The 27,255-nt window shown below is 23.9% G+C and overlaps 1 protein-coding gene across 2 annotated transcripts; it reads left to right on the forward strand.

The window, feature by feature from the left end:
* The first annotated feature begins 918 nt into the window (after nucleotides 1-918).
* On the forward strand, nucleotides 919-24,474 carry LOC129606113 (thrombospondin type-1 domain-containing protein 4-like). 2 transcript variants are annotated; one of them, XM_055516225.1, is made up of 7 exons: nucleotides 919-942; nucleotides 21,410-21,622; nucleotides 21,725-21,923; nucleotides 21,993-22,156; nucleotides 22,233-23,348; nucleotides 23,647-23,800; nucleotides 24,175-24,474. In XM_055516225.1, exons 2-7 carry the CDS (start codon nucleotides 21,572-21,574, stop codon nucleotides 24,357-24,359), a joined length of 1,869 nt encoding a protein of 622 aa, XP_055372200.1. In that variant the 5' UTR covers nucleotides 919-942; nucleotides 21,410-21,571; the 3' UTR covers nucleotides 24,360-24,474. The 2 variants fall into 2 exon arrangements, with proteins under 2 accessions (XP_055372200.1, XP_055372199.1); XM_055516224.1 differs by lacking the exon at nucleotides 919-942 and adding an exon at nucleotides 2,506-2,535.
* Nucleotides 24,475-27,255: the final 2,781 nt, after the last annotated feature.

Consider the following 27,255-nt stretch of genomic DNA (forward strand, 5'->3'; position numbering starts at 1 on the left):
ATTCATAAAAAAATTAAGTAAAAAAAACAATAAAACCAGAAAAGAATATAAAAAGTTGCGCGCGATTAAATTCAGCTAAAATCTTTTCTTTTCTATGTTTTTCTATTTATTTTTGTGCTTATATTTTTATTTTATTTCAAAATAAAGTTTAAAATTCTATTACCATTTTTTTTTTTTGTATTTTATGAGTATTTATGTGTGTATAAGATAGGTTATTATAAGCATATAAACAACTAAGTGAGCTAGTGTCTAAATGGTATAGAGAGCCGCCCGCTTCATAGGAAAACTTTTATGATTTTTTATTTTTTACTTGTTTTGTTTCACATTTCGCTTAAAAATGTTTTTTTTTGTTTTTGTTTTTTGATGTTTTATGATTTTTATTTGTGGGAATTTTCTTCCCTCTAAAATTTGTTCAGTCGATCTCCTGTATTCGTTCAGTTCGTGTATTAAATATTTTTCTAATAAAAAAAGATATATTAAAAAAACAGTTACTTAAACACTATTAGAATTTTTAAACAAAATATTAGTGTGAATTTTGAAAAAAAAAAAAAGTAATTGAAATTTGTAACATAAATTTATAGTGGATTTTTAAAATTATATGATATAAAAGGGTAGATACCCTACGGGTTGTATTCTAATTTTCGAATAACATTGACTAACTCGTCTTTAACAAAATCACTTTAATGATTACAGTATAATACGAAAACAGTGACAATTTTTAAAAAATTATTCAGGAAAATCGTTTTTGATTGTATTATTAATGTAAAGTGTAATTTTGCTCTGTTATAACAAAAATTTGCGTCGCAAATGATGAGAACTTGAAATATTAGAAAAAATCAAATATTAACACATTTAATTTCGATTTTAAGTATTAATCAGTATTTGATCTTTTTTTGTAAAAGTTTTAAAAATTTCAGTGCTACTTTAAGTTCAAAATCATTGGTAATGTCATGGAATTAATTAGTATTAAATTAAATAAGCTTTAATAAAGCATAAATAAAATATAATTAACTTTTCGTTTACTTATTTTTTTAATATTACTTTATTAAATAAATAAATTATAATCAAAGGTTTGCGTTATAATAAAAGTTATAATTATTACAGTACAATAAAACTAACTGAAATTTTTTTAAGAATTTAATTGTATAATTCAAAGATTTTCGTATCTCTTTCTAAAATATTAAGAATAAAATAGAGACAATACAAAAAAATATAAAAAATAAGACAAAAATACGCTTTTAATTACTTTTAGTTTTTTTATTTTTATAATTTTTGGTAATTAATCTTTATAATAACACTATTTAAATAAATATAAATATTATCGTGTAATGACATTAAAATTTGATTTATGTGCGTATAACATTGAAATTTAAATATTTTTGTATCATGATAATAAAAAAAAATGATTATTTTTGTTTTTTTTTTGTAAAATTTAAAAAAAAAAATTAAAAGGGTTGTAGAAAAAAATTAAAAAAAAAAAAACAAAAATAATACACATGCTTTTTTTTACATCAACATCAAACGTGTCTGGCCTTCAAAAATTAAAAAAAAAAGATGAAATTAAAAAATTAAGGAAAAGTTTTGGCAACTTGGAATATTTTGGCCAATGTTAAGATAAGTTAATTAGGAAATTTAATAAAAAATCTAGAAAAATTTTGAATTTTTCTATTACGTTGATGTTAGGTTATTAGAACTTACGGATTTGATTTTGATTGCTGAGTCAAATTCGGAAATAGTAATTTAATTTTTGATTTACACTAGGCAAATGATTATTACAAATAACTTCCTTTCTCTTTGTATTACAGTTAGTTACAGACATTGTTTATTTCAGTTAAGTGGATTATATAGTACCTTATAATACAGATGTGGATATACAGATCCATATTGCCGTTTTTAAAAAGAAGTAACCTCCAATAATATTTAACAAAAAAGGGTTTGGTTTTTTAAAAGTACTATTCACCAAAATAATGTTCGCAGTAAAATCTAAAATTTGAAAAATAAGTAAGCTGACCCTATCACACCATTCACTTTTTCTTTTACTGGTATAGTTTACTAATGTCTTGACCTACAACAGAAGCTTTGCTACTTGTACTAGAACTACTTGCACATTTTTCGGAAATATTTAAAAGTAATATATCAGAGCCCTATCACACCATAAATTTTTTATTTTAATCAAGGGTCAAAACAATAATGAGCTACAGTATTAAAAAAATATTTTTTTTTTTAAATGATGAAAATTAAAAGCAACAGGGCCTTGTATATTATGTAGTTATTCTTGTTATATTATGAATTTAATGAGAGTATATAATTTAAGTAACTCATAACAAATGCAATTTTACAATATTGTTCTATGGCCATATACTCGTACATACATACATGAAGTTGTATATTTATGTAGTATTAAAATAGTACGCATTATAAAAAAAAACGAATCATTCTAAAATGACTAAAATTTAGTACAATTTAATTAAAAATTGTATAGTAATTATGTTATTGGGGTTGTTCATTGAATGGGACAACGAATTAAAGCTGCTGGTGAGTGATTTTAAGATTTAATTTCTTATAGTTATCAAAAAATTAAAAATTTAAATAAAATTCGGTCAGTTTTAAATCTATTGAAGGCCAAAAAAAATTTGTCAGTAATTGCAAAATTTTATTATATTCGATGGTTAATATGTTAGTATATAACAAGAATAATTCTACCCTACATGAATACTTTAATTAGCCTTCATTATTTGTTAGAATTAAATTAATTATTTTAGAAAAAAAAAATCGAGCGGCATTTTAATTTGCAGCTGCCCTGAACTGAATTTTATATGCAAAATTTTTTTAGCTAATTGAATTGTGAATTTAATTTTATGCAATGTCAAATAATAATTATAAAACAAACGTCATACTCGCAATTTATAATTTAGCGTTACGCCCTTTTGATATAAATGCTTCCTAAATCCGGTCTTTTAAACTCCTTTTATGTTCAATTTTTGTTTAAGTTTCACCAAAAACTTTTCTAATATTTGATTTTTTCCTCAATGTATTAAAAATTTTTATTTCAAATTTATTTCTAAAATTAAATTGATTCGGGCTATTGAGGTTCGATTTAACGAAAATTAAACACATATATGCTTACGCACTGTTCTTTTCAAATATTATTGCTAAATTGCTAATTTTGCTCAAATTAAAATCAAAAAGTTTTCAATTATTAATTTAATCACAAACAAAACATTATTTTAATTATATGTAAATAAAATTTTGTGTATCTAATGAAAAAATGAAAATAACAAATAAAAACAAATTGTTAAAAAAAAATCATGAATAAATCAACAGAATAAACAGTACAAAATTTTAAAATTCAATAACCTTTTAAATATTATTCTAAACACAAAATTTACTTTATCGTCATTTTAAATCTAAGAGAAATAGGAAGATTTTTAATACAAATAAGAAGTAATTTTTATTCAATTGTGATAAGATCAATTGAAGACTTTTTCACTTTCGCTTTTTAAGCTAATAAAATGTTTGTATGGTTTAAAATTTCTATTTCTATAAAAATTAAACCGTTTAAACGTAATAATAAAAGCACAATGCTTCTGAAATTTTTGATCATGCTCATGCATTTCAAAATATAATTAAATTAAAATTTAATATTTTGTATGTTTAATATTATAACGCAAAAGAAAACAAAATTTTTATTAGATGATTGTAATGAATGAATGAAAAACAAAAAAAAATTAAATATAAGAAACACTTTCAATCCTCTTTCGATCTCAAACTTTCTATTTTATTAGCATTATATAGTTGATTTGAATACAAAAAAAAGTAGCGAATTGCAATGAAATATAAACATTAAAATGTGGTAGAATTTGGTATTAAAGGAAAATAAAATTAAAATAAACTTTTAAAATTGGAAGTAATAATCAATACTGTCTGTACGAATATGTGTTATATAACAGTAATGGGAAATAAAGTAGAATTTTATAATATCAATAAGCTTAAAACGAATTGAACTGTTGAACAGTGAACTCGTTAGTTACGAGTATCTTTGTTAATTACTTCTAAAATTCAGTAAATGTTTTATATACAGCAATCCCTCCTATACCTTTATCCTCCTATTACATAATGTCGATATATGTAAATTTTATTTTTCTCAATTAAAATAGAATCGTTTAGTAATTGAAAGTCTAATTATTTTACATATGAACTGCTCTCCATATATGTACAATTAGTAAATAGTAGTTTAGTTTTATTAAAACAACAATTTTAGTTTAGAACTATTAAAACAACAAGCATTAGTTTTATAGAACCTCCTATAATGTAATAATTTTCGATTTAACTTTGTCTGTCCGTTCGTTCGTCCGTCCGTACTGAAATTTTGCATAAATATTATGGTAACTTAAAGTTATAGTCTATCCCATATTCGTACAGGTATCACACGGTTGACACGGTCAACTCTAATTTTTCTCGTTTTTTTTTAATTTCAATAAATATATTCTCTCATGGAAATATTTTAATTTTAAATTAGTTTGTCTGTCTCCGCTAATAAAATTCATTTAGTTAACTGGCAGACTTTATAATTTAATTGTATTAATTATTAGATTTATTTTTTTAAAAATCGATTTTCTCAATTCAATTAAAATGAAAGATTAACCGTACAACTTTCAAATACATAATTGTTTTCAATTATTGTAAATCTACATAATATGTGTATATCTATTCTATATATGCTTTTACTCTTACATATCTATCAATCTATCCACATCAATTTGAGTAAGCAAGCATCTATCTTAATCTAACCTTTCAATCTACCAATATCTACGATCTATGTTTATGCAAATAAAATAATATTATCCATTCAATAAAAAAAAAAACTTAGAATAAAATTGTTAAAAAAATGTTCAAATTTTATAAAGTAAATATTTATTTTTCATGTTAAATGCCAAAATAGCAAAATACACAGAAAAAAAAAACAAAAACCAAAAATTGAAGGAACAACAGAGAAAAAAAACTTATAGAGGTACCAAACAGAAAATAAATGTTAACACTTGATAGCTTTTAATATGAGAAATATGGTATGCTTAGATGGGGAGCATAAAAATAAAAAGGAAAAGCAGAAAACACGTGAAATGCTGCTGTTGAAAAGTTGTCATTAATAATAATGGTCAAAACATACGATGATTTAAATCAATGTAATGCCGTCTTATCTACATACAACGTCATTTGTTCAGATTAACTGAAACCATTTCAATTAGTGTAATGAAAAGCTAGTTCAATTTTATGTGTCTTTAAATACATACATTAATGGTTTGAAGAAAATTTACTAACCGTTGAATGTAAGTGGAGTTGAAATCACTGAAAAAATCTTACGGAATCTAATTACTTGGAAGTTGTAACATAAATAGGGTGCAAATATTATTAATCTCAATGAATTTTACAATGCTGTAAGCTTTAAACAAAATTTATTAATTTTGTTTGGCTATTTATGTACAATTTACAAAAAAACCTTCAAAATACTTTATATATTAAGGTATTTTTGGATACATAAAATTACAAGCCGTGTTAGGAAAATTACTCGCAAACATATTGTAAGATGAATAATTGTAATCACAGCACAATGTAATATTTTTGCCATCACATTTTCGATTATGCATTGTAAATATATTTCCGATGTCAGGGTGTCCAAGTTAATATTGACCGGGATTTCAGCACTATAGAACAAAATCAAGAAGAAATATAAAGTGCTTACAATTTCAATTTTCATTTTTTGAGTACATAAGAGAAGTTAAATAATTCTAATTTTTTTTTCTTATTTTTAGGTACTAAGTACTTGAAAAATAATTTTGCGGTCAATGTTATTCTTCCGTAGAGCAACACCATGATTTTTTTTTGTATCTAGTTTTTTAATCCTGAACGTCTGTTTTAGACGTAGACCAAAATTATTCAAGTTCTGTTTTACATATAGTTTATCATTATAGTTTAATATACTTTTAATGAATTTTTAATGTTAAATTAGATGATATTATCAAATGTGTTTTTATTTATACAAAAATGAATTTTCTTAATTATAAAATTAAGTAGGACCACATTAAAAATAAAAATCAAACAAAATATAAATGTTGACATTAATTTAATAAGGAGTTATGTTACACTTTTTAATATTCTTAATATAAATAAAATAAAATAATTATTTTAATTTAATATTAATAAAAAAATATTAACCATTGGAATTAAAATAATTATGTATATTGAAAATATGTATTGATATAAATAGACTCCCTAAGCTTATAATAAAAACATATATAAATTATAGCATTTAATTTATGAGAAATGTGTATATTATATTTCCCAGCTCTCTTTAACAACTCAATTAAGTGCCTATAATACATTATACAGATAAATTAAAATATTTTTCTAAAAAAAAGCTAAATTTCTGTTTACAACGTAATTATTAAATATAAATTTCCAAAATATTGCTCTTGGCAAAGATTATTTTCAATCTTCATTAAAATTCAATTTTATTATTAAATAAAAATTATTCGGGAGGCAAATATAAAATATTAGAAAAGCTACCCGTATTATGTTAAATTGTTAATAGGTTTTAAATTAAAAGTAACATTTTTTTTTCTAGAATTTAACAAAAAAAAAAAAGTTGATTTAGCAATTTTGTTTTTCCAATAAAAAATGATTTTTTTTTTATCTAAGCCGGTATAAATTTTTTTCTTAATAATATTGAATTAAAAAATTATCACTGATTAATAAACAAAATATTTTTACACTACTGTTGTATGTAAGATTACGTTCGTTTGCGTTTAATTTAATCTTATATAAATTGAATATTTTAAAAATTGCTTAAAGTGTCGATGTTTTCAGTTTTTTTTCCTCAATCAAATTAAGTTTTTTCTTTTTTTTCAATATAGGCATAATAATATTTATTAGGGTTTATTTTCTTTGCTAGATCTGCAAAACTATGACTTATATGTAAATGGGTGTTACACATAACATAAGTTTAATAGTTTTTTTTTATATTTGTACAAATTGATTTATTTGCTTGTAAATTTTGTACATTTTTATGCAAATATACTTAAATATAAAATTGTAAAATTTAAATAATTATATATTTTGGTTTCACTACCATTTTTATGATTAATGATTCAAGTTAAAAGTTTTTTAAGTTAAAATCTATGTTAATCGTTTGTTATATAAGTAAACATATAAGTATGTATTACATTGAGTAATTGAAATTCAAATTATAAATTTTGTGCAAATTTATCGAGAGTTGTCAATCAATCATTTATACATGATTCAAAACAAGACTTAAAACTTATGTACCTTAAAATCTATATTTGATTTATTGGGAGTTATAATAATATCAAAAAATTATAAAAGCAATTAATTGTAATCTGATCAAATACATATTATGTGTATAAAATAAATTTATAAAAGTGGTATTAAAGAATTAAAAAATTTTTCCAGATTGTTAACATTTAGTTGTTGTAAAGTTTAGGATAATTTAATTTATTTTTTGTTCATAGTCAGTAAATTTTGATAAGGTTTCATTGAATTTTTTTAAAAGTTTTGTTCTTATCAGATTTTAATTGCAAATTTTGCTTTAGTAAATGCTTATATTAAAATGAAATGTCGTGACGAAAGGAATTTGCATTTCCAGAGTATATGTTTCATGACTTTAATATTTAAAATTTGTTTTGATTTTAAGTTTAAGAGTAATTTTACTTTCTGAGAAAAGTAATTAAGTCAACTTTTGTAATGATTTCATCAACATTAATTATGAGTAGGAATTTCTAATTGATAAGATAATATTTGAAATACTATTTACTAAAAGCACTTTCACAATTAGAGATTCATTTTTTTGAGATTTTTATCTTTAATCATTGGATATTCTATAATTAATTAATTATAAATATTCGATAATTTAACATTTTTTTTTACATGTTTAATATTATGGACGATATGTAGGACTATAATAACAAATGACGAAATTTATTAAAGGAAAACTTGCTATATTTTACATTTAGCAATTCGAGAATGATAATTTTTTTCATGATAATATAAATTAATTTGGTAATTTCAATTTCAGTTGAGTTAGAAGAATAAATAGTTGCAAAAAGAAGAATTAATAACAAATAGGAATTAAAAGTGGCATGTTAAGATTTAAACTATCACTACTGAATATTTTTTTAGAAAAAGTATTCAAAAATTTTTAATTAAGCCGCTAAAAATTCGTTGTGTTGGAAACACTTGTTTTAACATAAAAATCTAGTAAATTGTCATTTGTCTTTAATTCTGGACACCAAATAGTTCAATAAATATTGCATGAAAACGTTTTTTTCCAATTGACACTAATATTCACTAATTTTTGTAGTTAAGAAGGATTTATTAAGAAGGATTTACTCTACAGTAATATTAATTTATTCCTCATTTTGGAAAAATGTGTGATCTTTTTCAAAATATTTAATTTATTTTCAATATGTTTTATAATAGTACGTATAAGTTTTAATTCTTCCTTGAATTGTATAGTTTTTCCTAAAAGAATTTTAATTTTCTTAAAAATCATAAAAAATAGATGTAGGTGTTTTCATCTAGCCAATAGCGAGTTCATATTCAAAAACAAAACTAATTAAACAAGCAGTTAGTGTCATAAAAAACCCTCAAAACAATTTATAAAATAAATGTTTACATTAAACATAATCTTTCATATAATTATAAAAATCACAAATAACTTATAATAAATTAGCATTAAATATATGACACTAAAATACAAAGTATAAAAGAAAAGTCTTTTTTTTTTTTTCTCAAATTAGAACTTGCCAAAAAATGGCTAAAAATCATTAATTTTAATACAATTTAATTTATTATTGAGGAACACAACATTTTATGTATGGCTTGTATGTTAAAAATATTAAAATATAAATTAATTTGGTTTTCTGTTCAGTCTGAACAAAAATAAAATTTATTGTTTTATAATAGTCAAATTAATAATCCGAAACATAAAAAAGAAAAACAAAATTCGGCGCACTATTCAAAATAATTTATGGGAATTCTTTTCCAAATTTTTTAATTTTTCATTGAAACATCATATGGTTGTCTTTTTATTTTTTAATTTTTGAGTGTAACCATCACCTTTGTTGACCATTTAGCCTTTAATATAAATAAATATGAAAAATAAATTTGGCATTTTTGTTTCTGTTGTCCAGAGTTTATAATAATTGTATTTTTCGCTGAATAAATTTTATAAATTTAGATAATTTCCGATATGTCCGGATAATATTAAAGTTGAGGCAGATCTTAAATATCTTAAATACAAACAAAAAGATTAATTTGTACAAAATTTAATTTAAATTTTCGTTCTATAAAATATTTTGAATGAAAAAGGAGGTGTTGAAAAAGGAGGTTTCGATATTTAAGATTTTGTTGTAAATTGTCAGTATTAAAATCAGTGCCATTCATTCCTCTTTTACAAATATTTGTTCAAAGAACATAAAAACGTTTTATTATATTAAAAATTTTGAGCACATTACATTAATTTTAGCTTTAATTTCTTCATTAGCCTCTAATTAATTTCTTTATCTATCCCCAATTTTTCTCCTATATCTTTAACGAATTAACCAGTGGCTCAATCTTTTAGTAAGAAATCAAGTTTAGCTTAAGATTACAAAAAATTTCGCTGCAAAAAAGTGAAGTAGAAGTATTCCAATTTTTGATTTTCATTTCAAATAATTACAAATTCTATTCGAATGTTCTGTTATGGAAAGCCCGACTAACTAGCCTCGTAGAATTAATTTAAAAATTTTCCAATTAAATTAAGAAAATCATCTCACTTTTGTTTTTTTTTTTATTTCTGTTTTCTACCCAAAAAATATAAAACATTTTGTAAATAAAAAAATTCAAAATATCAAAGCGATTTTCGCTATTTTACTATTTTTTTTTTTAATCATAAAAAGATTTTTTTTATTGTTTTTAAATTATCATAATCTATAATTTTCCATTCGAAACATTAATTTATAAATTTAAAAACTTATATACTATATAAAAATCTATTTTTTCCGAAAGAACGAACGTAACAAAAGAATACGATCAAATGAAAATAAGCCTATGCCATTCAAGATTTTCTTTCAAAAAAAAATTTTTTAAGTGAGCTACTACATTTCGTAACGTTCTCGTTTCGTTTTCTATTAAGTTGACGGAGTAAAAATACTTAAAATAAATTTTTTACAATAATTTCTATTGTATCTTAAGTGTTGTATTTTCTTTAGAAATTTTTAATTTTAGTGCGGCGAAGGGGCTGATCTTATAATTCGAGTCATCAATTTAAATTGAACATAATCACCGCACATTCTGTTAATCGCATCACTTGACATATTTGTATTGTTATTCAAAAATTTTGTAATTTTTCCAATAAATAAAATATGAATTTCTATAATGTAACTTAATTGTTACTTAATATGTTGTTCATAACGTAGTTGCTTGACTATTATTCCGGTTGGACACAGATGATCATTTGTTGGTTGCTACTATTGCTAATCAAACAGACTGTTTTGTGTTTTCTATAATATAAAATAGTTTCGTTTTTGTTACGTACGAAAGGTTTACGGTGAATAACCCTAATAATTATTTTGGGTATTAATTTCATTTGCTAAACATTCCGCTTCTGCTACAGAAAGAAACCCGAGAAAATGTAAAGGAATGCATGTACATAAAAATATGCCTAAACACTTTAACTTTTCAACTTAATATTTAAAAAGAAATTTTATATTTTAAATTTTTTATGAGTTTTTTTTGTAGTTTCATTTTTTCTTTTAATTTTTGATAAAATTTGGAGTGCTTTTCCGTACATTTTATTGGAATTTTTTTGAACTCAAAATTATAAAATCGCAAAAAAATTTCAGGTTTTGACGCGAATTTCAAATTATTTTTTTTTTTTCATTGCTTTGCTTTAATTTTTGTGGATGAGTGTTTAAAAGTTCGCCATTTGTTACACAGTTGAATAAAAAATAAGAATAGGAAATTGAAAAATTTTCGGCGTATACTTATTTGATGCACAGAGTTCGTAAAATATGATGATTAATGTGCTTAATGATGAAATTATCCTGTATTATACAATATTAGTGATAGGTCAATAATCCGAAAACATCAAAATATTTTTAAAAAATTTGTGTATTTATTTTTAAAATAGTAATAATAGGTCAATAATTATCAAGAATTCTGTTACTTTTTTTCTTGTTTTGTTGTTTAGTTATTTAATATTTAAAAAGAATAATTAAGAAATTTGAATTGACGAGCGTTTTTTGTTTGTTTAATAATTATATTTAGAGTGGTTTGTTGTGGCGTCGTTATACCCGTACGAACGTATGTTCGAAGGGTATACTAAATTTGCCTTACCGTTTGTAACGCTAAGAAATAACGGTGTTAGATATAGACTCAAGTGTATGTTTTTGATCAGCGTGAAATTCTGAATTGATTTAGCTTTGTCTGTCCGTCCGTCCGTCCGTCCGTCCGTCCGTCCGTCCGTCCGTCCGTCCGAACGATAACTCAAAAACTAATTGAGCTAAGTTCACCAAATTTTCACAAATGATTTACTGTAGTAAGTGCCAGAACCCTATTTAAATTGGACGTGATCGGGGTACCGGTTCGGGTAGCTGCCATACAACTTCAAAATTTATTTGGCTATATCTCAGAAACTATAAAAGATGTGGTATTGAAATTTCACACAAACGAATATATTAGTAGGGCCAGTGTGTCTCATAAAAGTCGTTGAAATTACTTGGCTCCTTTTGGTACCTGCCATACAACTTCAAAAGTTATTTGACTATATTTCAGAAACTATGAAAGCTATGGTATTGAAATTTCACACAAATGAATATATTAGTAGGGCCAATGTGTCTCATAAAAGTCGTTGAAATTACTTGGCTCCTTCTGGTACCTGCCATACAACTTCAAAAGTTATTTGGCTATATCTCAGAAACTATAAAAGCTGTGATATTGAGATTTCACACAAGTGAATATATTAGTAGGGCCGATGTGCTTGATAAAATTCGCTAAAATTTCTTGGCTCTTTCTGGTAGCTGCCATACAACTTCAGTAGTAGTTTGGCACAACCAGTATTGTGAAAAACACATAGTACTGAAATTTTGCATAAATTAGTATGGTAATACGGCAACTTAAAGTCATAGTCTGCCCTATAGTTAGTTATGGCACATTAGTTATTCGCACATAGGATAACGAATTCGTACGGGTATCACAGAGTTGACAAAGTCAACTCTACTTTTTTTCTCGTTTGAATTTATTTTTATTTAAAACATTTTAAACACGTGCTGCAATTATAGGCCTTTTTATTTTAATTTAATTTAAAATTAATAAAGATTTGTGAATATTAACGATTTGCAACCAAATTATTGCTTTAAATGTTGGTGCCTACTTCACATATATTTTTTTCTGAGGAGAGGGCAGGGATTTATAAAAAAAATTTGGCTATGCGTACAGGTTCGAGTTATTTACATTGAAATATAAATGGTCTGAGTACGAATTCGTTTTCATGTTTAGGTCCGAAATTGTTTTAGAGAAAATTTTTTATAGCAATTAATTTAAAATATTTTTTTTTCCTTGTTGTTTACTATAGTTTTATATATTCATGTGAAGCTAAAGTAAGCTACGATTAATGTAATTATGACACAGCAAATTTTTAATCTCTTATTTGTAGGAAAATTTGAAAAATCAATATAATCAAATTTAACAATCGGAAATTTAGACGGGGTTTTTTTCGTGAATTTAAAAAAATTGATTTAAAGCGGGTATGGGTTCGCTTGGAAACCTCGCTGCCGCAAAAAAAATTTCTCGAAGTTTGTTGTAGTATTAAATTTAAATTAACTAGATATATTCGAAACATTAAATGCCTTCCAAATAGGGAAAATTTAGTTTAATTTTAAATCAGAATACATTTTTTATCGGCTTACAACAGACCTAATTTAAACCTACAAAGTTGGTCTACCTAATTTTAACCTTAAAATATACATACATATTGCTTAAACAAATCTTGCTTATAAAGTACTCTGAGGAATTAAAATATTTCTTATGAATTTGCTCAGTTTTATGTTGATGTTAATGTTTTATTTAAAGAAAAAAAAAGACTTAAAAGAAACGTGTATAAAAATAAAAATAACCTTCAATAACGCCAATGGATCAATCAAAATTATCTTTTCTCTGTGACAAATTTAATTTTTAAAATTGCAAACATATACGAAAAGTTTGATTACTTTTCAATAATATTGATTTTATAATTATTATTGTGTAGACTGGAACTGGAGAACAATAGAATTTTATAAATTTCAATCTCAAATTTTTGTTCCTAACAAAATATTGTTAAAGATCGTACAAATAATTAGATTACTTTTAAGTATTATAAAAAAAAATTGGCAAATGTGTTTAATATTTGATCTAATTTCAATCACGCACATTAAAATTTCATTTACGTATTAGCCATAAAAAAATTGTGAGTGGGTTCTTTTAAAAGAATTTCTGATTCACTTACAAAATATTGATGTTTATGTTTGTATTGCGGTTAAATGGTATTTTCAATCTTACGAAAGACAAAATTATCTATGTTTCAGACGTCTAACAGAAGATTAATGTGGTTAATTTTAAGAATTTATTTTTCATATTATTTGCAATAATTATTCCATTTCAAATAGAAAATAAAATATAATGTTTTGAGATCAATTAATTTCACTGGCATTGTATTTGTAGATTCATTCAGAAAACTTATTCGGTGTATAAAAATGTAAAACTGCATAATCGTAATAGCATTTCCCACGATTCTTTAGTAATTTTATAAGAACTGTTTTTTGTCTAATGATCTAATTATGTATTTCTTATAAAATTACTAATTTATTTTGTTATACTTTTAAGAATTCTTTTTCTATAAAACTCTGAATCTTTTAATCTAATACATATACATTGTATGTATTTTTGTAAGTGTTAAAGTTGCAAAGACAAATCTGCATAATGTTCTTCCATTTTATAATTAAGCACTTTTCTATGAATTGAAAATTTAAAAGAACGTAGTACATATTTATATATACGCATTCAAATAAATTTTTTATATTCAGAAGTAGCAATTTATTTTCAAGAAAAATCAATTTATTGTGTACTTCAATTAAAATCGTTTCTTTAAAGAAAACTAAAACAAGCATTTGAATTGAAATCTTTTACAAGAATGAACATTATGAGTACTAAGTGCTATAGTTTGAATAAAAGAAAAGCATGTAATGAAAATCAATTATTATGAATTTATGATCGGTCATATTGATGATCACTTCCTAATAAAAAAAACCTAATTCGTACTGAATTGGGCCAAACTGAATGGGACAAGAGCGAAACACCCCCCGGAAAACGTAGCCGTTCTACGCTCCCATTCCAAAGGAAATTAGACAACCACTTGTGAATTAGACAAATTCACAATAGAATGAACCCGGTTTATATTCATCTCCAACAACTTTGCGCTTAACTTTGCTGAGCGTGCTGGAAGAAACGACTTTGCATCTCGTTGGTGAAGGTCGCATTCTGCCTCAAGCAGGCATGCAAACGTAGCCTTTATTTGGGAAAGAAGACGAACATCAACAACAAACAAACGGCCAGTGAACTCGATTTTCATCAGTGCACACTGACTGCCTTAATAGTTGTTTCTTACTATTAAAAGTTATCAATTATTTTAATAGTATCTACTTAACTATTTTAATAGGAATTTACTAATTACTGCGGTCCGTTTCAAAAATATATTTTATAACATAAAATACACAAAAACTAAGTATCTTTAAGATTACAATTACATTTTTTTTCCAATAAATATATGTAGATCTTACCTTTCTATTTCACTCAAACATTAAAATTTGTTTTGATTCACATTCATTTCACATTCAAAAAAGGTATAATTTGCATTATATGAAATAGACCTTTATTGAATTGAAGGTCAACTTATTAAACATTTATTTTAGGATACAAGTATAGGTACTTGTTTTCTTTTTCTCATTTTTAGCATTAAATGGCCAATTAGGAAATTTACTTTCAATAAACAAATTTGTGTACATTTTCAATATCTCTTTTATTATTTTTTTGCATATAATTTTCAACCTAATTTTAATGGTCACAGGCATTAATTGCAAAACAATGCATTCGATATAATTTTACCATTAACATAATGTAATTAAAAAGCTATATTGTTATTTCTGGATCATTTTATTACAAAGAAAATATAGAAAATTTATGATGAACATATCGTTTTCTTTGATAACAGCCCTTAAAAAAATTTTTCTGAAGAGCCATAACATTAGTGAATACGCAACGCAACTATTATTGTATAAATTTATAATATACAGAAAATATATTGGTACAAGATGGTACATTAAATTTGAACTTCATATAGAGAATGTAATGTGAGTCAAAAAAATAAAACAGGATCTTTATTTTAGTTTAGCTGGCATTAACTTAAAAATATCGCCGGAAGTTGATCTTCTAATTATAATAGACTACACTATAAAGTTATAATGAATGTATGAACTGTTGCGCATGTTAGCAGAAATTGCAAAGCCTTTAAAGATAAACGAATACTTAAATTTTTCATTTATAAAAAGTTATAAAAAGAAGTTCTTATAAGTCACAAAAATAAAAAATATTCAAAACACATTCTTATCTTCTATTTTTAAATGATTTTTTTTCTAATTTTCCTTATTCTAATTTTCAATTCATTTTCTTTAATATTCCAGAAAGTTGAACACTTTTGAGGGTACACCCTTTTTTACGCACATTTTTCCCAGTGAATTTTTAATTCTGTTGCGTATTGAAATTTGTTCTTAAGTTTTGTTCTTAAAGAATTGAGAAGATATTGTGAAAGATGTGAGCGCCAATGTTACATTTGGAATAAAGTTTCATTTGGGTAGAATTTTTGTTTATACCCTACACTTCAGTAAAGAGTGTATTAACTTTGGTATGGGGTTTGAAACCACTTGAAGATATATGTCCATTTCTTTCTGCCAAGTATGGCAGCTATTCCGAAAGCATTTCTTTCTGCCAAGTATGGCAGCTATTGTAAATATTTAAAAAGATTATCTCAAATATTTCAAAACCTGTAATAAAGATATTAATATGAAATTTTCTAAATGTGTGTTTAGTTATATTTAATATATATCCCGAAAGTCTTAATGAAGTGACTATACCGGTTCGGGGAGCTGTCTTAAAAGATAATTTTAAATATGTATTTGAAAAAATAATAAAGCTAGTATATTTGACAGTCATTTTACTCCGTTATAATTCAGATTATATTCCAAAATTTTTTGTGAAATAACTTAACGGAGTCGGGTATATGCCCATCCCAATCTCAAATCCTTTCATTCTAAATATTTCAAAAAATATAATTTTTGTAATCATGGTGTAGGCATGATTAGGTAGGGTATATATACGTTATAATTCAGTTAAACATTTTTACTTATTTTATTCTTGCTTAGTATAATGGAGTTAAAATTTTATATTCATGTTTGTATTTGTACCTATATTTGTATGTTAATAAATAAATGCATATTGAGTATAATTATATACACATACATTTTTTGTATATATTTTATAGTTTTTAAATTATGTTTTGGTTTTATCGTAATGCATACATAATTTGTATCGGAAGATAAGAAATGTTTAAACAAACTGAACACTTCATAATTTTCTTTTATAATCAAATACATACACAAATTTATTAAAATACTTATATATGTTTGAATGTTTGTATAGTTTTCTGATATCTTTAATTTAAAATAGATGGCGTTACATTGTTTATTTTCAAAATTATTATTAAATTGAATAGTGGATTCCCTACTGATTAAAGTGAGAAAACCTAATTTAAAATGTCATTAATTGATGCACTAAGATTGAATATATTTAAATGTTTATATATAGTATGTATACATATATAAGTGCACAACGAAATTTAGGTTTGTCAGTTTGTCTGCTACATATTGTTTATTAAATAGAATGTGTGTATGTTAAATATAGAAGGCGGGTTAAGCTAGTCAAGTGCATCATAAAATTTTATTACCACAAATTCTATATTTTATAGTTGCAATCTTTTTTTTAAAAAAAAAAAAAGAAGAAAAATTTGTATCTGGTGATTTTAGATGTGAGGTGTTGTGTTGTTATAATTTAAATGTGCATCATTACATTATGATAATTTGACGATGGCTGCAGTTATTTTATAATTTGGGCCGCGATATCAAAATTGAATTATTATGTTTATTTTTATTCTTGTTCCAATTTAGATTTTTATTTCTATTTAATTATGTATATATGTGAATTGATTAAAATATTAGCGTTCTATAATTTAATTTTAAGTAAAAAATTAATTTTAATTAATTTATGGATTTTTTTTTCTTAATTTACTTTATGAATATTTGGTTGTGAAAGTGATTTTTAGTAAATATACTGGAGTATAATAAACAAGTCCAGAGCATTTTATAAAAATATACTTGCACTCTTATAAGAACCATATTTTATTACTTTTTTCATGATTTGTAAAAATTTGTTATGAAATTTTCAAGATTATCAGATTTGTTTTCATCAGAGAGATTAAGAAAATGTTTAAATTTTTGATTAATTCAGTGAGAAGACGATTGATGTAACCGTTGGAGAGAAATATAATTTAGATGATATTGATTGCTGTAACTTTATAATTAAAGTTTTATAGAGAATGCTTTTTATAGAAACATACCAGCAATGAATATATTGTAAAATAAACAATAACCGTACACTGCAAATTCGACTAAGATAAGTCAGTTAAATGTTAATATTCATTGATGAATGCAACTCTAATTTAGATCGTTGACGATCACAAGCTCGTTTTAAAACTAACAGAAGGGCGCATGTAGTTGTAGAAACGGTTAAGAAATCATAATACTACACAATGAGTATTAAAAAATATTCAATGTAACAGAATGAGTTAAATTCTGCTGGTGGGGAAGCTGTTTGTGGATAACGCAAAAATCCAAAAAATAGCTCGAGATATGTCGAAGACATAGTTTTGAATTTAGTTGTACTTTCTATAAATGCTCACTTTAAAAAAAAGAAAAAGTATTGTATTGTTATTGTATTGTTATATTTTAAGTATCTATTTATTTTTTAATTTAATGTTATGTTTTATAATTAATATTGGTATTTTAATTTATTTTAATTAAATCTGAAAATATTTGGAAATGAATTTGGATAAAAAACGATTTTAATTAAAAAAAAATTGATCTCGTTTTAGATAAATGTAATTTTGAATAAATTTTATTAAAAGTAAATTTCATTTTTGAAATAATTTTCTGAATTCAATTCCAAATAAAATACATGCATATTAAACCTGTATATACAAATGTATTCTAAGTATGTCAACATATTCAAGTTAAGTGTATTCCAATTAAAATTTGTTATAATGTGCAGAGAGAAAATAAAAAAATTTTAACCACCCAATAGTCACAATTATATAAGGTTATTGTGGCAAACCTGATAAACGCACTCGTATAATTATATACATGTGTACACATTCGTATAAAATATTAATAATGAAAGTCTACATAAAATGACAATCTTAAATATATTTTTATGGTCGCTACAATTATTCCATAATCATAAAATTTTATAATTATGATTTTAACATCTATTTAAAGGATAATAAAATTTCATCACTTAATAAAAAGAATCAAGTTTCAATAATTAAATAAAATAATAACAAAATACTTTAACATAATAATAACTAAAATTTAATGTGTGATTGCATATACGCACATGACCATATCCCGTACATGTCCAATTAAGCAGGTTAATTTTGTATATAATAAAGGAATTTCTATAGTATGAAATTCTTCGCATTGTATATACGAGTATAAATATATTTGCTATCCTTCTACAAGGCATAATATACGGGTTGCGGACAGCAAATTATACACACATTAAATCTTCTTTAGGAACGCACAATAAAATATGTTTAACCTAAATAATGTGATTTCGATTGTTTAAACAAAAATTATGTATGTATAAATCTTCTACGCCTTCAATTCAGTTAATATTTTTAACAAATTTTAAGTTTATAACCATAACAAACAATGACATGTGTCAAAACATAGCAAATTTTTTTTTTTTGTAATTTTATTTTACGCTTTATTACCGTCTGTCACACAGTACGATTGCAAATCGGCAACTTAAGTCGCTATTTACAAATTCATTTGCTATTGTAATGTAAGTGCAAGTATAAGTATATTATGTATTTGTGCATACAAAGATGAATGTGCATTTCTATTTAAATAAAAAATAACAATATAAAAATTATGTATGAGAGTAGTAATATGATTTTTATATTGGAACGCATTGTATCGCGGTATACCACATTTTGGTTTTTTTTGCATACACATTATTATCCGTATAAATGCTGCAAAAAATTATTAGAATCTTTATTAATATAAAATGTATGTATGTATATGAACATACTTATATATTGGTAATATTTTTAATATAGTTCTTTTTTTCAATACCTTGTCCAATCGTAGAGATCATAACCATATGTTTACTGATATTATGACCATTTCATTCAATGACAATATTATCTATGTTAGCTCGTGTCTTAAAAATATAGTGGTTTATACATCCTTATACGAGTATATAAATTTATCAATAATATAAAAACACTTTATTTATTTATGAGGTATAAAATTCATTTTGAATCATAATTTTACGAATTCGTTGGAAATGCTACACTATTTTGCCAGTTTTTACTTTTAAAATGACAAAGTAAATTTTTCTTTCATGAATCTTTTGTATAATTGTTCTTTCTTAGCACTCTTATGTACATATAGCACCGTCTATTAACTATTTTATTGGAAATAATTATTGCGTTTCATTTACAGGAATAAAAGACTAAGGGGTCATGTAGGGGTAAAAACTACTCTATAATCTTCAATATTGAAGATTATTTTCAATCTATAGAGAGCTGAATCCATTTACATGAGAAGTAAGCGAATCTAATCCGCTCAATTATCAATTTGTATAAACTGATGTAATTGAAAGTGATATACTAGTGGGCTATATGCCTATAAAGGGGACGCTTGATATTTTTATTAACCTATTTTTTTTAAATTTGTGATACATTTTTGATTTACTTAAAAATTATTTCATGAAAAATTATTTCGTTATATTTTGTTTGTATAAGAGTTTAAAAAAGGTAAGCGCCCACATAATATTTCCTTTTTCTGATAAGTTGAATTCACTCAACAATTTTTTTAAAGATTGTCCCCATAGTTTTCATGACCAACTGCCACTTTAATATTGTTATATTATTATATGATTAAGTTTTTCTGTTATTGTATTTGCGTTTTTATATACGATGTTTTGTGTAAGGAAATGTTACTTTGCTTGGTCAAGACTGTTATACAAATCGTCGTAATGTAGTCGTTACGATTAGTTATTACCGAAACCATAACTGATATGATATTAAAAATCAATTTATATGTGATTTATAACATTTATGAAGATTTGATGCTCGAGCATCTAATATGTTGCTCATTGGATTAAGATAAAAACGAAAACCAAATAAAATACATATAAACATATGTACATAGGCATATAAACGATAATAATAGTGTAGAAAGAGTAAAGACTTGTAGTAAATATAGTAAAAAGTCAGATTTAAAAAAAAAAGTAGAAAAAAAGGGTCATAAAATAATGCCGTAATTGAAAATGAAAAATCGCGTAAATAAAAGTTATGTATTAACTTTTTTTTTGTTTTCTCTTTATTTTTTTTAATATTGGTTTTACTATTTGTGGTGAGAAAAGGAGGACATATTTTTGCATAAAATTTCCCATAAAGATGTCATATGGTGGATAATATTTTTGACATATTAAGAGAAAAAAAAGTTTATGTTATGGCTACATAGAATTTGGTTTTTGCTATTTTTTTTTTCATTTTTAACACAAATTTCATATACGAAATATTAAAAGAGAGAGCCTTAAATTTAAATTACATATTATGATTTCTTAATAAAAATATTACGATACAGATTACGTTTTCTGCACACATGCATGAAGCGTTACGGAGACTGAGATACTTCAAACTATGTTGTTAAAGGAATAAATTAAAAAATTTTTATGAAATGTTGAAAATTTATGGAACTTTTAGGAGTAAATAAGTGCAATAAATGTATAGAGGGCAATGTAAATTGTAGAATAATATGCCACTCTTAAGATTTGGATTATATATATTGTAATAGGTTAAGATTTTATAGCATTTTTTCTAATTATTTTATTTAAAATAGAATTTCAATAACATGGTCAAAATTTTTCCAAAAGTCTAGTTCGCTATAACTAAAATTAAATTTAATGAATTGAAAAACAGATTGATTTAAAAAAAGAAATTGAGTATATCAATGCAAGCCACAATAAAATTAATTATTTAATAAGCACTAAATAAAAATTCTTAAGAATAAAAATCTTTAATCATTAGCAACGATTGATAAAACGAAATTCACATAAGATTAAATTAAATAAATGATTCAATATGCTGCATTTCCAGGATATTTATTTTTATTTAACGATTCTATTAGTTTGGGTAAGAATATATTCTATTCTTTAAAAAAATTAAATCAAAAAAGAAAACTTTTTCTAAATTTATTAATAATTAAATACTACAATTTAATTTATTTTATTACAGGCAGTTCATTCAAGTGGATCTATAAGAAGTGTTACAACAAATGATAGTCCATTTCAATGCGGTTCAGTATTATGTCGTCCAATTTTCGAGACGTTTAAAAAAAAACATATACCACATGGTTTTCTTTATTTAACAACAATTTCTGCAGGCGCATCAAATATTTCTGTTATGCAAATGGATCACAGTAAAAATTTATTAGGTATTTTAAAAGAATTATTATATGCGATAATTAAAAATCAACAATATTTCTATATATTTTGTTTTTTAGTACTGAAATCAACAGAAGATCATCATTTTATTTTAAATGGTAATGATGATCCATCAGCAAATGGAATTTATAAATATCATGGAAATTTATTTGAATATAGAAGAGGAGATGATTATGAATTGATACAAGCAACTGGGCCAATTTCCAAAGCAATTGATTTAATGGTATATGCTACTAGTATTTTATGCAAATTAATTTTTTCTATAATAAAATATATAATTTTCACATTTTTTTTTTCAGATAAATGTGAAAGGTCCAAATCCTGGAATACAATATGAATATTTTCTTCCGGTAGCATCTGGTTCAGTATCTGGTGATGATGAAGCTGCAACAAGTTGGAATGAACAAGGTTCTCCATTAGACTATTCTGATGAAGCAAAATCGGATGATTCAACAAGTGCTTCTCCAGTTGATCGTAAACGGAAAAAATTTATGTGGAAATTAATTGGATTTGGTCCATGTTCAAAAACCTGCGGTGGTGGTCTTCAACCACCAATTTTCCGTTGTATACGGGATTCACCAACAAGATTTTATTCGCCACGACGTTGTATGCATATGGAGAAACCGACTTTTAATGAAATTATTTATAAATGTAATACTCAACCTTGCCCAGCTTATTGGCATACTGAAGAATGGGATGATTGTCTTTGCCGTTTGGGTAAAGGTGTTCATTCACGTGAAGTAAAATGTGTCCAGGAATTACATGGCGGAGTTGCAATACAAGTAGACGATGAAGCATGTGTAGCAGACGATAAACCATCATCAAAAGAATACTGCTCGTGTCCAAAACGTAAAATTACCGCTAGATCAAATAAGCCAAGTATTTATGAACATTTACATGGTGTAACAAATACAATTCAATTAAATCCAAATCATTATAATAATTCGATACATTCAACAACAATAAATAAATTGAAACGGGGAACACAAAAAAAATTTCGTGATGATCCAAATGATAGATCTGGTATGTGGTTAATGTCCGATTGGAATCAAAAATGTTCAGCTGATTGTAGTTATGCTGATGGAATTGATGGTTTTGAACATCGTTCAATATTTTGTGATCGTACACCACCATATACTGAACGTTGTGATTTACGTACAACACCAGATACCAGTAGACCATGTCAAAATCAAGAAATATGTTCATATGGTAATTGGTATACTGGAAAATGGAGTAAATGTCATGGTGATTGTTTTAATTTAATGCGAAGAAGAGGTGTATTATGTATTAAAAATAATGGAATTGTTGATGATGAGGAATGTGAATATGATAAAAGACCATTAGATCGTGAACCATGTCAAATTAATGATGTTGATTATTGTAATGCAAAATGGCATTATTCTGAATGGACAGAGGTAAGAGATATCATATTTGTGTAAACTTCATAACATATTTTAAATTAAAATGATTAAAATCATTACAATTAAACTGAATTAAACTGAAAAAAATTAAACGCTGCTATTGAAATAGAAATTTTTATATTGTAAATGGAAAAAATATTAGTAGAAAATTGGAGTGATGACTTCGGTTTAGAATTACAATAGATATAAAATTAATTGTTATATTTTTTTTTGTAATAGTAAAAAAAATTAAATGGTGATAATTTAACATATAAATATAATTAAAATATTTTTGTTTTTTATTTATTTACAGTGTTCACACCCTTGTGGTGGTGGATCGCAAAAGCGTTTTGTAAAATGTTTAGAAATCGATCAAAAAGAAAATATTTTACGTGAATCACATAAATGTAGATACTCTGATAGAGAGCCAGTTGTAAGCACCTGTAATAATCAAAAATGTTATAAAGGTAATTTTAGAATTTTTAATTACTTTGGGTTGTTCACCAAATTTATTACACAAATTTTTATAGTTTTTGTTTATATAGTTTAAATTAAAAAAAATTTTATAGCATAGAAATATTGCTTGCATAGAAATTGTATATTGAATTTCAAATAGAAAATAGATAAAAATTTTACTTTATTAATAATTTCTTCAATAAACGATTTCATATTCAATATAATTTGACATTTAATGTACAGTGAACAACTGAATATAATTTATTTGTAACAAAATTTTTCAATCAATTAATTATCATATTATCAATTAAAATTTATCAATCAATTAATTAACATATTAGTCATCAAAACTCATAATATACTTTTGTTTTTGCTTTTTTTTTAGAAAATGAGGAACAAAATAATATAAATGATGATACAAATTCCCAAACAAATGAATTAACAGCATCCGAATGTACAGATATATTTCCAAATTGTCATTTAATAGCAAATCGTGAAAAATATTGTACATTAAATTATTATAAAAAATATTGTTGTAAATCATGTGAATCCTTTAATAATTATGTTTGAATAATAATAATAACAATAATAAAATTTAACTTGTAAAAAATTAATATGCAAAAATTAAAATTGTAATTTGTAATTATAAAATCAAAATTTTCTCTCGAAATTAATAACTAACATTAAATTAAGAAATCTAAAGATTAATTTATTTGAAAAAAAGATGGAAAATAAATATTGTTTTTAAATAAATATAAAAATGAAAAAGTTGAAAATTTATTTTTTTGAATTATTATATAAAATCAATAAAATTTTCAGTAACACATCGTTTAATTAAAATTTAATTTAATTACATTTTATAATCGTTTAATAAGTTAGTATATAAAATAAAAAATAGAATTTTATTTTTCTTAAATTTTTAAAGAAATTTCACAAATTTCCAAAATATTTTTTAATACAAATAATTCTGAGGTTATGAAATTTAATTATTCAAATTTAATTTATTAATTTAATAAAACTCTAATAATTAAATAAAAAGATAATAAATAGTACACAAAACAATGGTCAGCTCATGTTAGTGCTTGAATAATAATAGTATATAATACTTTTCTTAACTGAATACTAAATTAAAGAAAAGCATTTGATCGAAGTAAGTAAAATACATTGAAGTTTCATGGCAAATTTAAACAAGTTTTAATTTTTGTGCATATTATATAATAATCACATCTATAATTAAATATAAATAAAAAATATTATAAATGTAATGAATGAAGACATTATTAAGTTTTTATATCAAAACCTTTTGCACACAATTTTATGATGCGCAAGGATAGACAGGTATTATAACTGATAGATATAATGTGTAACTTTTGGCATGTGTCATTTTTTTTTTGCGTTATTGAACTATTACGTTGTAGTTACATAATTTGAAAAGTCAATCAAAAGTATTAAATTAAAAGAGTATATTTGAAAGAGTATTTACTTGGTACGCAATAAAAATGAAGAAAATAAAGTAATTAAAAGATGCCATAATTACTGAATTCTTTTGATATAATATCTTTGTTGCACAATATTGTATATATGTACGTAAATACTGTTATACTAACGTGTTGATATTATATTTCATTTTAAGATATCCATAAAAGTTAATAAATTGTATTTATATATATATAAAATTTTTAAAAATTCGCACATAACACTATTTTACGTTGAGAACTATTAAGCTGAGGTTTATATTTAAATTGATATTGCAATTCAAATGAAATTTCATTTCATATCATTCAGATTATTGTTTGAAATAAATTTTCTTAGGTAATAGAAAGAAAGCGGAAACAATGATTTCAAACAGATTGCAGTCATTAAAACAGTTTGTTAATTTTCATTAGAAAAACAAAACATAAATTGTAAATTCATTGTGTTAACCAAAACTTAGTTACACAGAGACTCTTTTAATGGCTCTTTTATTGGTGGAACTATAGTAAATGTGTTCATGTTTATTTCTCATGTATTTTGTCAAGGAATATAATTTTATGATCATGAAGTCTGATAACAAGAATGTGAATTTACTTAATTTGCACAAAATGCATGTACAACATTTAACTGTTTCAATTCTTCTTTTCAAGATATACGAGTACAATAATTGTTAATTGATAAATTAAGGTTGTTAACGTAAAAATTCTTTAATTAATTTAAGTTTTATTATATTAAATTTTCAAAACAGTTTGGTGCGTATTATGATACGTAATTTAAAAATTAATCTTGCCTTTCAAAAATTATTATTATTAGATTTTCTTTCATCATTTAATTTTTTTTTTATTTTAACATTCAATAAAGATTGACCCATTGTTTAAAAGTTTTTTTTTGTTCTTTGCTTTTTGATTTTTTAATGAAAAGATCAAAATTTAATCGTTTTCTAACAATCAATAATTTTTTATTTGTTTTTTTAACTTTCTTTCTTGTTTCTTTTTTTTATTTTATTTCTTATGAATCGCGCAAATCTTATAGCTCATTCGCACAAAAATTTTTCATTCAATTTTATATTATTATATTCCTCATTTATAAATTATATTTTGCTAACATTGTGTAAACATAAAATTATTTTCTAGACTTATATTCAATATTCATGCATATTCCAATTATACTATGAAAAAGAAAAAAAAAATATGAGGAAGTATCGCGATATTCAACTGTTTTGTTCTTCGACAGTTATTGTCCATATACATAGATGTATTTACTAAGATAATTTATGAAATTAGAACTATAATCTTTTTTCTTCCTTATATTAATCTGTTTAACAACTTTCTATTATTTAATAGCTTTCGTTATTACATTATTATTGACCCTTTTTTCTTCATTCTTTAGCTAAAAAATCAACTATATTTATATTATATGCATATATCGTAAACGATCCATGTTATGATTTAATTCAATTGATCTGTTGAAGATGAGACAACGTTGAAATGCAATGTAATGACCCATTTAAATTAACATTAATAAACAATACTTAACCCTTATAGAGATTGCAATTAAATGATTACCCCTTGTTAGTAATTTATTTTATATTTATTTATGATATAAGAGGAATTCTTCAATAATATTCTTTCAATAAAAACTCTTAATATACATTACTCTATAATTTTATTTTTATTGATTTCTGAGTTTATTTCTTATTTTGATTAATTTTTAATAGAAGATAAAATCTTTATGAATGAAAGTTGATAATTTGTAATCTTTATTTTATGATGATAGAAAATTATTTTTGTATGATGATACAATTATTCAAGTATGTTAAATTTTACAATTTTATTTTTAATTTAGATCATTTACTGAAAGTGAAGTATTTTGGTGAATGTAAGTAGCTACCATGGTAGGCTTACTTTAGATAAATTATTGAAATATCCAGGAAATTGATTTGGATGATTAATTTAGTTGTATATACATCCATTTTACTATGTATTTCTATACA

This window comes from Condylostylus longicornis, unplaced genomic scaffold, assembly GCF_029603195.1.
Source record: "Condylostylus longicornis isolate FDR11 unplaced genomic scaffold, ASM2960319v2 ptg000017l, whole genome shotgun sequence".
Taxonomy (NCBI): Eukaryota; Metazoa; Arthropoda; class Insecta; order Diptera; family Dolichopodidae; genus Condylostylus; species Condylostylus longicornis.